General features: G+C 38.2%; 5 protein-coding genes and 1 non-coding gene across 6 annotated transcripts; 1 reads left to right on the top strand and 5 right to left on the bottom strand.

Annotated features, from left to right (window-relative positions):
• Positions 1–200: 200 nt before the first annotated feature.
• Positions 201–1,117, bottom strand: LOC18028658 (probable E3 ubiquitin-protein ligase XBOS34). Its single transcript, XM_006413614.2, has one exon. It carries the CDS (start codon positions 942–944, stop codon positions 300–302), a length of 645 nt encoding a protein of 214 aa, XP_006413677.1. The 5' UTR covers positions 945–1,117; the 3' UTR covers positions 201–299.
• A 1,398-nt stretch (positions 1,118–2,515) lies between these two features.
• LOC18028657 (ubiquinol oxidase 4, chloroplastic/chromoplastic) lies at positions 2,516–5,222 on the bottom strand. The gene is made up of 9 exons (XM_006413613.2): positions 4,908–5,222; positions 4,582–4,768; positions 4,390–4,483; positions 3,937–4,052; positions 3,740–3,848; positions 3,568–3,636; positions 3,322–3,393; positions 3,182–3,229; positions 2,516–2,962 (listed from the first exon to the last, which is right to left on the bottom strand). Exons 1-9 carry the CDS (start codon positions 5,045–5,047, stop codon positions 2,757–2,759), a joined length of 1,041 nt encoding a protein of 346 aa, XP_006413676.1. The 5' UTR covers positions 5,048–5,222; the 3' UTR covers positions 2,516–2,756.
• A 948-nt stretch (positions 5,223–6,170) lies between these two features.
• LOC18028656 lies at positions 6,171–8,976 on the top strand. Its single transcript, XM_006413612.2, has 5 exons — positions 6,171–6,683; positions 7,453–7,905; positions 7,996–8,299; positions 8,397–8,522; positions 8,619–8,976. Exons 1-5 carry the CDS (start codon positions 6,267–6,269, stop codon positions 8,630–8,632), a joined length of 1,314 nt encoding a protein of 437 aa, XP_006413675.1. The 5' UTR covers positions 6,171–6,266; the 3' UTR covers positions 8,633–8,976.
• Positions 7,295–7,380, bottom strand: TRNAY-GUA. The gene is given in 2 exon segments: positions 7,295–7,330; positions 7,344–7,380. It is a non-coding gene; the product is annotated as a tRNA-Tyr (tRNA).
• A 214-nt stretch (positions 8,977–9,190) lies between the features above and the next one.
• Positions 9,191–10,667, bottom strand: LOC18028655 (F-box protein At4g22280). The gene is made up of 3 exons (XM_006413611.1): positions 9,798–10,667; positions 9,568–9,711; positions 9,191–9,493 (listed from the first exon to the last, which is right to left on the bottom strand). The coding sequence occupies exons 1-3, from the start codon at positions 10,665–10,667 to the stop codon at positions 9,191–9,193; spliced, it is 1,317 nt and encodes a 438-aa protein (XP_006413674.1).
• Positions 10,668–11,228: 561 nt separating this feature from the next.
• Positions 11,229–14,105, bottom strand: LOC18028654 (uncharacterized membrane protein At1g16860). The gene is made up of 4 exons (XM_006413610.2): positions 13,239–14,105; positions 12,604–12,759; positions 12,247–12,458; positions 11,229–11,717 (listed from the first exon to the last, which is right to left on the bottom strand). Exons 1-4 carry the CDS (start codon positions 14,013–14,015, stop codon positions 11,525–11,527), a joined length of 1,338 nt encoding a protein of 445 aa, XP_006413673.1. The 5' UTR covers positions 14,016–14,105; the 3' UTR covers positions 11,229–11,524.
• Between the last annotated feature and the right edge of the window lie 1,167 nt (positions 14,106–15,272).

Genomic DNA, 15,272 nt, shown 5'->3' with positions numbered 1-15,272 from the left:
TCTATGAACGGTCAAGATCTGCTCGCATGCGATAAATATCTTGACACCGTTTGTCGCCAAGCGCCTTCTCTGGCGTTGTGAGCGACGCAATCGAGAGGAACATACAAAAGATACGGTTAATGGGCTTAAACAGATTAAATGGGCCTTGTGAAAAAAATCCTTTCTGTATTTTTCGCATTTACATCATCTTTCCTTACCAACAGAAACGTACAAAGTAACAAACCGTAGATAAATCTGGTGTCTACGCCTCTGCTCAGTTTAATCACGTGGATCGAGAACTTTCAGCCGTCCGATTCGTTTCAGAATATGTCGAGGATCTCGATGATCGGACGGTTGCAAAGAGGACACGAGCCTCGGTTCAGCCACAGCTCTCTAGAGCACACTCTGCAAAAAGTATGTCCACATGGGATAAACGCCGCGCCTTTCTTTCTTCCCATACACACGCAACACACCGAATCATTACCCGTTAACGTCGTCCCCATGGACGCCGTTAGTATCTCCGTCTCTCCTCCGTCATCAGCGACTTTCTCCGCCGTCTCATCCAGCAATCTCATCAACGAAACTCTCGTCGGCGTCATGTCAACCTCCGCCTCCGTCGGATCTCCACGGCTATATCTCTCCGCCTCTAACGCCGTCGCGAGATTCATACCCGAACCCGATCCAAAGTCCGTTTGAGGAACGAATCGGGTTTCTGTTTCACCTTGCTCTTCGATTTCGTCTTCCTCTCTTGAGCTGGGACTGTGAAGGGAAGTGTTGTTAGTTAGACGGAGACAGCAGGTGGGCCCACAGCATCCGATGCATTTGAATCTCAACCGTTCTTTCAGAGTCCGCTTTCTCCTGGTGCGATCGTGACCGCTCATCTGGCGTCGGAGCAAATCGAGAAACGTCGTCGTACGGTGTGTCTCCGTCATCCTCTGACTCGTTCCGATATCGAGTTCACTCATTACCGATTCAGTGAAGGAAACTCTAAAATGAAATTCTCCGATGGCGAAACAGAATCACCAGTAAAACAGACGAATCAGCTCCGCCATGTGAGAGACTCCCCCCGAGAGAGAAAGAGAGAGAGAGCGAGAAACTGAAAAAGAGAGAGAGATTGTTTAGATCTTTGTGTCTCGCAGAGTCGCAGTGATTATGATGATTATAAAGGAAGTTTCAGAGCTTTATCGAGCTTTTTTTTTCTTTTCGTATTTTTTTAAACAGAATTTTATATTTTGTTTCGTTAAAGTTGTTTCCGAATATATTATTTCCCGCGAATTAATATTATTTTAACACTAATCAATTTAACAGTTATAACGATTCTATTCGTTGGTCCAATCCTTCTAACAACTTGCTAATATTTTACCCCCACTAAAAATCAGAACCTCTCTATATTAATACTTGCTCTTTTATTTTAAAGTATTTCATACAGATATTTTAGTTAGGCGGTATCAATTTTCATTATCTGAATATTGTTTTAGCAGAGAACAGAGTTGTTAAGAAGACTAATCAACTGATAATGATGAATGATCACCAATCCAGTCATCAGGCAAAGCCGTACGTAATGGTGCAACTATAATGTTAGTTCTTCTGTATTTCTGATAGAAACAAAAATTATTTACTCACACAAGAATTGTATTCAGAGAAAAAGTTAATGCTGTTTCTGCAACTGTACGACTTCTATTTTTTATATTAAAAACTAAAAAGTCTTTAGGGTCTCGAATAGAAACAAAATCGAAGAATAATTTCAGTTTATAATACCAACAAAATAAAGTCCTCCATCGAATTTCAAACCCTTTAATTAAGATAAATCATCCATCGAATAAAGATAAATTATATTTCAAACAAACATGACACTAAAACCTGAAATAAAAGCGATAATCAAAGATTCAATCAAATTTAGTAACAGCAGATTTACCCAGACTAATGAAATCTCATATCGTGCTATAACGGGACCATGGTTTTAAAATCACGGGGTTAAATATCTGGCGGGAAAATATGTCCTCTTAATAAACCGGCGGAAAAATAATTTGAAACTGAAAAAGAAAAGAAAAAAGAGAAGAAGAAACTAAAGAGTAAAGAGGGGCGCATGTATCAAGGCTTTTCCCACGTGAGATGTCCCCATATACGACGTCGTCTTCGCGCTACACTTTCCCCAACAAAACCAATAAAGGAACGAGAGAGAGAGAGACTTTTAACGCAATACCAATGAGCTTTTTGAGGGAATGATACATTCAATGATTTTGTACTTTGCATTTACGATAATCTTCTGAATGTAATCAACATTTTACAAATTACATGTATGACTGACAATAACCAAATCATTACAATCCTCTTATTTTAACGTTAAGCAAATTACAAATGTTAGTTCATGCAAGGAAACGATTGCTTTTACAAATTACAAGTAATTTTACTATCCATACTTACGCTCCAGTCTTTTGTTTACTTACCTGCAGTTTCGACTCCTACATGTTGTAAAATTATATGTTGTTGAAGTTTTGGAATACAAGTGTTTATAAATTGGTATATTACTCCAATGAATTGAAACCGGCAATACAATAACAATGGCTAGCATGCATACAAAAATGGTCTCAAACGACTACAATGATGAACATCAAGTAGGTTGAATAAAATAATTTTACATCTCAAGTGTATTTGATTCTCTCCCCCACACATACATAACTATGAGAATCTCGCACCTTTCCTTTATTCCTAAGTATATTGGATATATCTATTCTTCAAGATAAGTTGATATAATTAATCCCTTTTTCCGTTCTAATTTAATTCGTAATGGATTTCTTGATACAGTCTACAATACCTTCACAATGAGCCTCAGGAACAACACAGCCTGATTCTTCATTACAATCGTCGTCTTCTAGAATGGAGTGTGGAGAACGGAGGCTTCCTAGAGTCTGACAAGCCCTCATTGTCTTGCAATGTTCTGCTTCGTCATCTCTTATGTTCACAAACACATCGTATAAATTTTCTGCACATAATCACAATACAACAACAACGTTAGAGATCCTGAAATCAACACCAAAGTAAATCACAAACTGATATTACTGTTTTATCCATAAGTATGAAAAACCAAAGCTTAGTCCCTCCTAATATGTAGACTCACAACCATGGATAAATCATAAACCTTTTTAGTAATTTGTGGTTCAATGGATTCAAAAATTGAAATAATACAAAGTTAATTTGGTACCTATTGTTGGCCTTCGGGTATTGGGAGCTCTAGCTGTTTGAAACTCATCTGCAGACAAAACGGAAAGAGACTCCTACTAGTCAAAGGTAGAAAATTTGAGAACTAGAGAACATTGATAAAAACTGGAAGGACAAACTAACCAAATAAGTACAAGTCGCTTCCAGTATAGTATTTCACTGCGATATCAGGTGCAGGCGAATTCTTCAACTCCTCTGTTCAGGGGAAAAAAAAAAGCGAAGCAAAACATTCCAGATAGTAAAAATCATTGAAGAATTTGTGAGGTATTCAGCTCACTAAACCCATAAACAACTACATTACTAATGCAACTGGGACAGGAAATGTTGGAGAAAGATAAACTAAATCAGTATTGAAAATGTTGAACCAACCTCCACTGGCCTTGAGAAATTTATCGTATGTCTCATATGCATGACTCTCAACACATTCCGAAAAGTGATCTGCACGGTAACAAACAGTTAATGAGGTCATGAAGACAAGAAGTCGTCCTTTCTCTATATCATGATTTTATTCTGCTAATATCTAGAAGTCAATGAAACCTACATGCCATCCTCGGGCTTATGATATACAAGAACACCGTCATGAAGTAATAAAAGGTTGCTATGTGCTGGGCTAGAAAACGATCAAACCACCAAGAATTTCCACCCAATTCCTGTCATCAAAAACATTCGTTTGGCTCTTTCACAACTACTAGGTTAAGAGTATGAAACTCGTAGAGAAGGGAAAGTCGTGGTTCTTACTTCCATTATGAGCAAGTGGTGCATCTCATTCCAGCTCTCAGCAAAATGTACTTTCAAATAATCTGCTCTCCTCCACCAACCAAAGGTCTCATACATATGTAGCACTGACATAAAGGCTGCAAGAAGCATACATAAACTATGTTTATGTTCTAGCCAACAAGAAAAAAAATGAGATGTGATTTTCCACAAATCCTATATTTTACACAGTACGATTAGATGGCCTTTGAGGTTGGTGATGGATTATGCCTCTAATGAAATAAGGAAATGGACAAAGGTATATATATGCTTCCGAACACTATTCTGTCATTGTTCTTCTTAACACAATTCAAGTGCCTTTCACGATTCTTACTGTCTTATGACGAACACAAATCCGAATGAATAATCCTTAACACTACCCTAAACGTTTCTTGCAAGAGTATCAGAGGAACTCAAACTACAAACGGATGCGCTTACCAAAATAAGGCACTCTAGCAATTGTTTCAAGAACAAAGAACCTAGGATAGGTTCGATCACGGTACAATGTGTCAAGTATCTTAATCACCGAGTCCTGATAAAAAACAAAACAAGACAACAATTAGTTAGATGCACAGGATAATTTGAACACACAGCTGTTTGAAGATCCTAGAAAGGGTCATAAAACCTTACTGTAAGGAAGACATTCACTCCTTGCTCAAGCTTGATGATCCAAGCCTCCAGAGCACTAGTTGAAGAACTCATGTTTGGCTCCTCAAGTGGTACTTTACCAGGAAAAGTCTCGGCCTTAAACGATTCCTCCACCACAACTTTCTCTTCATCGTCTTGTAAAATCGTCGCTTGAACTCGATGAATGTTCCTGAAATGTTCAAATGATAGCACTAAGTAAAAAAACTACCCATCGAACCCTTTTCAACATTAAGTTTGACGACAAGTCGACAACAATCAAATATTTAGCTGTCGTTTTCCATCATTCAGTGCTCTAATCGAGTAGCTACCTGAAGAGCAGGCGAGGAGAAGAGAGAGGACGATGAAGAAGCAATCGGTGAGAAGTACTGTACGAAACGGCGGCTCTAGAGCGTCGAAGAGCAATCAAAGGCCGTGGGGAGATGCCTGAAATCGCCACCGTCGCTGCCATCTCCGTCAGGGAACCCAAGATTCGATCACAGGGAAGAAAAGTAAAGGTTGGAGATTTTTCGTAGGAAACGGAGAAATTTTGGAATTTTGCGGGTCTTATACGAAGAAAGGCGGTTCCCAAGGCGGGCAGATATTCTGGGTTCTCCCACTACCTTCTCATGCCCATCGTCATCGACGCGTCCAAACAAATCACGGCCGGAGATATTTCCTACCAAAGAGGATCCGATTATGTCAAATGATCCGACCCGGTTTATGTTAACTTATGGGCTGAGGCCCAAATATTGGGACACGTCATGACTTTAAACTGATTTTCTAGCCCGTGAAAGTTACTACCATTTTGAACTACTACTGCCTGACTAGGAACTGATAGTTGATCCCGTGAATTCAATGACGTTTGTAATTTTCACAAACAACCAAAAGAAAAATTACGATATTCGTATTGAATATTAAAAACGACTTTTGAGGATATTAACAACTAAACGATAAAACAAAGAAAAAATAGACTAGGGGCACATATTTATGGCTGGTTTGTTTTTAGCACATTGAAGAGTATTTTAGCCTTTAGCTCAATTTTTTTTTAATTTAAAAACTGACTTTTCAAAATCAAATACGACAGATTAAAACCAAAAAAAAATGAAAGTACCAGAAAAAGCCTGGAACTGATAAATGCAAGGGGATATATGTCATCTGTTTCTCTGTCAATTTGTATTTTTGACCATATCTTTTTTTGCCGGCGTGTTTAAATATATTTTTGTTTGTAACTAAATCAGCTGGAGATTACTCACCAGAACGTCATATAGAGTCAAATACAGTAAACACCTCCCCCCTTTAATTATGTAAACCATTTTGACCATTACACTGCTCTACTAGACCATTTAAAACTATTATTATTTTTGATATCAAACAGAAATGAAAAGGCACTCAGTGGTTATTTTTTACTAATTTTCAGATATTATGTGGTTTCACTTTTTTTGGCTGTTGGAAAGGCTGCCTTTTCATTTCTGTTTAATATCAGAAATAATAATAAGTTAATACGTGTGTGTTTCAAGTTAAACATATAAATTCAACTTTACTACTATTTAAACAGATTACAGGTGGCTTTCAATACCAGAAATCGCCGCGACTTTATTTTATTTTATTTTGCCTCTATTTTTTTTGTTTCACCAAAAAATTCCGCGAAATCTCTGAAAAAAATCCCCCAATTCCGAAATCACCCTTTCATGGAGAACACATCGGAGCAAGGATCTCGGGAACATCTGATCCACCGGGAGACCCGACCAAGCGCGATCAACAAACCGCCGGAGTTTCATGCGTCGCGGTTCACCTTCATGAGCATCGTGCTCTGGTTTGACCAGTCGAATCGCGGCACGGCTCTGCTCTCGTGGTCCGTCTTCTTCCTCCTCGTCGTCGGCGTACCGATGATCTCCCACTTCATGCTCGTCTGCTCCGACTGCGATTCCTATCACCGACGTCCGTACGACGCCGTTGTACAGCTTTCTCTTTCGGTTTTCGCCGGAATCTCGTTCGTTAGCCTCTCGCTTTGGTCGAGGAAGTTTGGGATGCGAAAGTTTCTGTTCCTCGATAAGCTCTGGGATGTTAGCGACAAGGTTAGGATCGGATACGAAGCTGAAATCCAGGTTAGGATCTCTGCTAGTTTTTAATTATTGATTAAAATCTATTAACCGATTTATAATCGTTGCTAAATTCGAAATTAGAGAGACGATAATAAACCTAAAAATTCAGGAAACTATGAACGTTTAGCAAGTACCAACTATTGTACGATTACGTATACGATGTGATGGAAGCAATTAATTGATATATACTATATTAGTTATTAATTTTCAGTCTCTTTTTTTTATTCCAGAATTTAATAAACTTAACGCACGAGTAATCAATTTTCTAATTTTGTTTTCAGAAATACATTTGACTATTTTAAAAGTTTTGAACTGCCACTAATTTCTGTTTCCGTATCATTTTCGTGTTCCTATTACCCGCAGATTTAATTATGGATAAAAAGAATCTAAATTTTGAATCTTGATTGATATTCTTTCAGAAAAAGCTTGAATTGATTGTAAAAAAAAAATATCTGGTACCAAAAAAAAATTGACAATCTTTATTTCTCTAGCCGACAATTTTCGTTTTTTTTTTTTGGACTTGTTTGGCTAAAGTGTGACGTGACCGCTACAATTTTTGTTTTTTCCTATTTTTGTTTAAATAAAAATTCATCATTAGCTAAATTTAAAAAAATTCCGACCTGCCGGAATCGAACCAGCGACCTAAAGATTAGCTGTCACAGACTACAGTCTTCCGCTCTACCAACTGAGCTAAGGTCGGATATTGTTCTCATTCGATTCTTTTTATTTTATTAATAAACTCTTTTCCTCTGTTTCTTTGTTGATGACGCAGAGATCACTGAAACGGCTAATGATCTTCGTCCTCCCATCACTAACACTCGAAGCCATCTACAGAATCTGGTGGTACATCTCTGGCTCAAACCAGATTCCTTACATCATCAACCCTGTTCTAAGCCACGTCATCGCATGCACTCTCCAGCTCTCTTCTTGGCTTTACCGTAACGCCATCTACATCACCGTCTGCATCCTCTACCAAATCACATGCCATCTTCAAACTCTCCGTCTCGACGATTTCGCACGCTGCTTCGCCTCCGAGATCACCGACGTTGGCTCAGCTCTGGCCGAGCATCAAAAGATCCGTCGTAATTTGAGGATTGTTAGCCATCGTTTCAGGAGATTCATTCTTTTGTCTTTGGTTCTTGTTACTGCTACTCAGTTCACTGCTTTGCTTACCACCACGAGAGCTAGTGTTGCTGTTAACATCTATGAAGTTGGCGAGCTCGCGGTTAGAGTTCTCTTTTAAGTACCCTTTGGTTGTAGTCACATTGGTATCAATACTAATCAATGTCTTTTGTGTTCTGTTTTTTTTTCACAGTTGTGTTCGTTGAGTTTGGTTACAGGAGTGTTCATATGTTTGAGAAGTGCGACGAAGATAACTCACAAAGCTCAATCTGTAACCAGTCTTGCAGCTAAATGGAACGTTTGCGCAACTGTAGAATCGTTCGATAGTCTTGATGGAGAAACTCCTACAGCTTCAATGATTGAGTCTCAAATCTCGCCATGTGGAAATGGGATGGATTCATCTGATGAAGAAGGAGAAGGAGACGATGATCTCGACAATACCAAGATACATCCTATCTACGCCAATACCATTTCTTATCAAAAACGTCAAGCTCTAGGTAAGAAAGATTTGTTTTCTACATTCAACAACTTATAAACCCTTCTAGTCCACAAAGTTGATTTATTTCGGATTCTTGAAATTGTTATGTTTTGCAGTGACATATCTAGAGAACAACAGAGCTGGGATCACAGTGTATGGATTCCTTGTGGATAGATCATGGCTGCATACGATTTTCGGCATTGAACTTGCTCTTCTTCTTTGGTTGCTCAATAAAACAATCGGTATATTGCCTTAAAAAACCGGTTTCTCTTTGTTTCAACAGAATCTTCTTTTGCCAAAATTTTTAACTTCTTCTCTTGTCTTTGGTTTTTGAACAGTGAACATACCATGAAATAAAGTGGTTTATAAATACAATACACATATAGGATTGAATCGTTTTGGCATTATGTTTCTTTCGAAGATATGACGAAGAGCAGTAGAGATTTTTCACGGTGGTGTGGCGATGATATATATGTCTCTCTTTCTCCTTATTTGTTTTGACTACAAATCTAGATATATGACAACTAATTTTGGTTCATCGATAGAGACAAACATGTACGTGATTATAAATATATATATATAAATACTATGTATCTTTCTGTATAGAAGTCTGATATGTTTTGAATGTATCTTTCTGTATAGAAGTCTGATATGTTTTGAGTTCATTTGAAGATATGAATCGAAGTCAAAGTTACTGACTCTATGTATGTTTACTAGTGTAGAATGATGAATAAAAATTCGCAATACGTTTAATGTCGAATGCTCTATGGGAATCGGTAGGCCGATTCTACAGAGAGTTGCACACAATTGACACCAAAAGAAACTTTTATTTGTGAATTGAAAAAGTAACTGCATAACAGGCTTAAACATTCAGCTAGGAGATAACAAAGTTTTGTTTTCATGCATTAACTTAGACTTTTCTGGAAAAACGTTTTCGAGGTCTTGCTTTCTCGCAAAACATAATCTTGATATTGCACTTGGAAGATCTAGGAATCTTGAGCAGATCTTTGGTAATACGAGACTTTTCCTTGTCGTTTGTTGCATATGCAAGAACTTTGACGAGCTCAAGTGACGACGACAGTTTCTCTAGGAAAAGCTTCATTTGCTCTAGCTCACCAGTTTCTCCTCCATACTCAGTTATCTTCAATACTTTCACGGGACATGACGATCCATAATCATATTCTCGTTCATATCTATCAACGAACAATGTACCCTTAAAACACAAGAGCAAACGTTAGAAGACGTTTGAGTTTTTCATCTAATACATTTTCGGGTTATAATAATTACCTTGATGACGAGTGTGTGTAGATTTGGAGATTTTCCTACAAGTATCGGCAGAAACTCCCAATCGTCGTCAGGGAAATCAATTGTAATAGTTAAACGAGACAGGTTGATGAACACAGGGATTACTTCACGGAACATACAAAACATCTGAAATAAAAAATATCTTGCATGTAACAATATATATATCTTACAGAGAAATTAGAAAAAGAGAGAAGAGATGATTCTGTATTTACCTCCCAAGTACGAACAGATAATATCTCCAAGAACTCAACATTTCTTAACTCCTTGATGAGATTTGTTGGATTGCTAGACAATGCCTCTACATGGAGATCAAGCTTAGCTTCAACAAGGGACTCAAGATTCACAACTGTTAACGCTCTTGGAACTAAATCAGAGTATTCCAAGTAGACAAGACTGGGAGTGTCGAAAGTAATGTCCCAATAATCAAGAGCGTCACAAACCTCGATAGTAAGCTTCTTAAGTGTCGAAGAGGACACGTTGGGGCAACATTTCCCATTCTGCCATCTCGCACTACGAGTGGTTAGTTCCTCAAGCAAAGGGCAAGAAGAAAGAAGCTTCTCCAAAACACAGTAACCACTGTTGTAGAAATAAACCGATTCAAGATAGAGAGTCTTGAGCGATGGAAGAGAAACATCACTATCAGGAATCATAGCGTCGAATCCTTTTGTTAGTTTCAGCTCAACAATTGTATTGCAAGTGAAGATCTCGAGAGGCATCAAAACCACATCATCAGCGATTACTTCTATATCAAGATACTGAACGCCAAGTTTCAGAACGTTAGTCAACCAGCGAGTGACATGACCAGTGTCGTCTTCGACACTCTTTCGACATTTTATGGAGATACTCTTCTTTAGGGTTAGTGGGAGATCGTTTGACACAGCCAATACTCTGTCCACAAAATCGATGAAGTCTTCTCCATGATCACTAACTTGGTGGTGATCGTCTAAATGAAGGTTTGGCGTCAAGACAAAGAGATTACGCCATCGCTTTGAGAGGACAGATGTTAAAGCAGCTTCTTTTGTCGGAAGGTAAGAGAGAATGTGGCAGATGATATCATCTCCTAGACCGTTGATCGTATCCATTTTTTTGCACGAGGAAATTGAATATTTTTCAATATGATTTTAGAAACATAATCTTATACTAAAAATTCGATTACTAGTAATTACTATGGCTAGGAATTTCCATGTTGGTATTATTAGATGTAATTTGATATTTTTGAAAAATATCTAACAAAATGTAACAAAATATGGCTTTTTAACAAACATGTAATGTAGCACGAGAAGGAAAAATAAACTGGAAATGGAAATATGTTATTCTTTCTTCTTAACCAAATATCTTAGCAGGTTCAAAGGATGTATATGATATGGGTTTTCGTTTTCGATCGTATCAGGTTCCGTTCTTGATAAGCTATGTCAAATCAAAACTTACTAGCATCTATAAATATAGTTTATAACTATCATTCTCCTTCAAGTTCAGGTAACACTTCTAATTATAACAGACCCAAGAATGCGAAAGTTAGCATCGAGCATTTTCGAATGAGAAACCTTTTTGGTTCGTTTTCAGTTTTCTCATTGTTTTTTTATCAAACTTAGTTAAAACACTGATAACACTACTGTAGCAGTGGGAATACTTCTCTCTCGTGATGCAGTGAAACGTGATAATTATTTGAACTGAAAATAGCATTTACAATTTGGAGCTTTATGTACACAAACATAAACCCCATAGAAGAAGGGGCAAAAAGAACAGAATTAATAGAGAAACAAAAAAAAGCTAATAGGATCATCGCAAAAGGTAAAACCAATTGGTTTACTTTTTGAACCAATTTGGCTTCCTCCTCTCATTCCTCTCTTCTTTCTTCAGTCTCTGAGCCTAACTCTTAAGCATTTATAAAACTGAATATCGGGCAAAAGAAGCATTACATACATATTGCTGTTTGGATTCAGACAGGGATGACATCAGCGTTTTGATTATCGTCGCAGGTGATGATTAGGCCATCTGCATAAGTCGGGAGGAGGCAGCGCCACCACCGGCAGCCACTGGAGACTGCTTCTGCCGGAGGAACTATCATCAGAACGTTGTCGTGCCTTCTCACCATTCCCATCACGCTCACCGTGCTTCCTTCTTTTATGTATCTGATCATCACACACAATCATATATGATCAGCAACAAAATAGGGTTGTCTCTTTAATTGCAAATGTGAAATCAGTGAGCTTTCCTTGTGTGATGAGAGCAGCCAAAAAGATCCTTTGTACTAAAAAAGTTGACTTTTGCGTCTCACTAGCATTAGTCCCTAATTCAACCTTCTAAGCTCAGACTTATCAAGCACTGATATGAGACGTTCAAAGCCGTTTACGTTGACAAAAAAAGTTAATGGATTTCTACCCAAAGCACATGTTTCATCACATTTTTTTCCATTCTTGTGACTTTTGATGTGGACGAAAGCTATAAGTACCAGTCAAAGTAAACGCCTACATCAACAGTTTGAGAGTAAAAACTTCCAATTCTACTCAAACTAGGGTCTAAAAGGTCGTATCTTGGGTAGTTTTAAGTCAAACCAGGAATCCAAAGTTTGGATAGTGACTCTAATAAAAGACTCATTTTTAGTTTTTGTCTAGGATACTTAGTAAGAAGAAACTAAGATGCACGTGGAACATAGCATACCCTTCTTTGAGACGCATGACACGGTTATCAGCTGAGAGGTTGCGGTCCGATAGCCACTTTAGGAAGCTAGGAGATAAATCTTTGTTCTGAGTCGTAACATTAGCCACTGTCGCTGGTTTGACAAAAGGAGAAACTTTTGATCCATATCCTGCTTTTACTAACGCCCGCAATCCAGATTGGAAATCTGAGATGTAGAAATCCGAAACATATTTCTGCCAAAGAATACAACCCACCAACAACAAAAATCATCAGACTTAATCATACAAGATCTGAAAAACTTGACCAAATCTTTGTCCTAGTCACACTCTTGAGACAAAGATCAATACAGTTCTTCACTAGATGGAATCAGAAACTAACCTCTGCATGTCTAGATCCCCATGAAAAGCATCGATGTTTTGGGTTTGCGGATCTTCCACCAAGACCTTTGTACTCGTACAATTCCGTGGATACATAAACGCATCTTGGTGTTCTTTGGTATGAAGACTCCAGAGGAATGCTTCCACATGTTACAACCTACAAACAAAACAAAAACTTTTAACACTTCAATCAAACAAGTAATACACCATTGAAGTTGTTAATGCAATCTACAATACAAATGGACAAATTTCTTTAAAAGACTATTATAATCAAACATGGAAGCAAATGAAGTTGCTTTAGACAACTATGCAAAAACACAAGTAGCAAACATTAATTTGGTGAATGAGCTTTTAACAATTTAAAATTTCAAACACAGACAAAAAGAAAAATCATCATAAAGCACCCAGAAACATAGTGGAGCAAAAACAAAAATTTAATGAAGCTAATTTGACATCAAACAGATCCAACAGTATAACATCCATACGAAAAGCCAAAGCCAATGATAATGACATTCTAACTCACCAAATATATAATTTATCAAAACCCATTTAGGGAAGCCAAGTTTGGTTAACCACAAGTACAATTAAGTTACTAAATCTGGAATTTAACATTTTGACATTTTGAAAATTACTTACCCCTGTAACCTTGACGAACTGTCCATCAATGGCGCCTCTAAGCTCAGCATCTGGATACTTCTTGATGAAACTCAACAAACCTTTTCTTCCCCAAACACAATTCCACACCAAAACCACGACGGCGGGAATAACCGCCGCTAAAACCGCCGCAATAACCACCGGCTTCTTCACCGCCACGGTTAAAAACGCCCCAACGAGCAATCCCATCGCCGCCACAATCAGCAACGCCCAAACAACCGTCTTGGGAACTTTAAACCCGACCCGAACCGGGTCGGTACTCAGACTCGTCACCGACGACCCGTATTTAGGCTTGCTGGACCCTAGATTACTCGTCTGGTGGTCCAATTGACCCGACCTCCTAGACCCGGACCCAATCGGACCCGACGAACCGAGAGAGCCAGAGGTTATTAAACCGGTTGGCTGAAGCTGAGAGAGTGGACCCGAAAATTTCTTAACCGAGCCGGAGTTTGGTCCGGATCGAACGGATCCACTGTTAGGGTTTGAAGACGAACCGGAGACACGTGGCGGCGCTTGCAGCCTCGATGCTCCGCCGCTGCTATTGCCACCGACGATGAGCGGCGGTGGTCCTTGGAAAGAGGCGGAATCGACGACGGAGATGTCGAACATCCTTCCGAGCTCGCCGGATTTCTTTATGTCGCCTCCAGTGTAAGGCACAGCACGAGCCGCCATTGTCGGTGGTCGCTCTTTAGGCTGCTCGAGCTTTCCCGAAACGTAGAGTCCATTAGGCAGCTGGTGTGATTGGATCCGACTTGCCATTTCTAGAGAGAGAGAGCAGGGAAATGCAGAGAACTTTACTCTTTGAGTGCTACAGAAGAGAGAGAGAGAAGTTGCGCGTGTAGGTGTGAGTGGCAGTGAAGGTGGAGAGAAAGAAGAAGGACGAAGGACACGAAATGACGAAATCGGGTTACTGAGGATACTGTTATTACGAGTTTGCCACTGAGTCTCCTATAAACAGGCGATTGCGTAATCTTTGAAGTAGCCAGCTTTTAGTTAGAGGTTTCGTTTTTGATTGGTTCAATTTGTAACAGTAATCCCCTACAATAGTTGGCGCTTTTTTTATTTTACACTTTTTTCCATCTTTGTTTCTATAATTTACCAAATTACCCATTATATTTGTTTCTCTTTCAGGAAAGTACCCTTTTGAAATTTAGGCTAATTTTGATACATCAACTAACTTTAATTACATAAAACTTTTAATCTTTTCATATCGACCAAGGAAAAAGAAGACTATACTGGAACTATATATTTGGCTTTAACTTGGCTAATGCAATAACAAAAATGAATAATTCCATCTCATGTGAGATCTTCAGAACAATTTTGGACTATGGTCTTTGTATAGATCACACACACACACACAAAAAACAGTTATCAAATGTCCAATATCTTTGCCTCGAAATTGGCACGGCGAAAAGTGTTGCCTTTGACACTTGTTACAATACTTCAAAAGCGAATTTCCTATAGAAGAAAACAGTGAAATGTCGAAATGTTTGTTAGTATTATATTATTTTGTTGTAAAAGCAGATTATTAGAGTTTTGTTGTTGGAGTCACAAGAATTGATAGATTCGATTGTAGTTAACAATACAAATAATAGACATCTCTTAGGTAGGACCATCTCCAATGCCCCAGCGTTTCAATATGATCATAATAAGTTCATACACGACTAGAGTAAATATTAGGATATATTATACATATTCTATAGATTGTAAATTTCATAATAAGTTCATTACTGTTTTACTTGCACCACCCGTGATTTATGTGTAAATAAAGCTAGTTGCATTGTTCGACAAAAAGAAGAAGAATAATGCTAGTTTGCATTTTAAATACCAAATGATAGCAATAATTGAAGTAGTATAAAATATGCAGTACGTTACAAATGTAGTTAGTAGACTGAGATATTGTATCAATCTATTTTTAATATTTTCAGGAATAATTATGATTATACAACACAAATTTCTATGTTCTTAAAGTTATGATTGAGCTGGAGCAGTGAAGCGTTTAGAAAGAATAATTTC

This window comes from Eutrema salsugineum, unplaced genomic scaffold (genome assembly GCF_000478725.1).
Source record: "Eutrema salsugineum unplaced genomic scaffold, Eutsalg1_0 scaffold_1, whole genome shotgun sequence".
Classification (NCBI taxonomy): Eukaryota; Viridiplantae; Streptophyta; class Magnoliopsida; order Brassicales; family Brassicaceae; genus Eutrema; species Eutrema salsugineum.
This window is presented reverse-complemented; position numbering and strand designations above follow the sequence as displayed.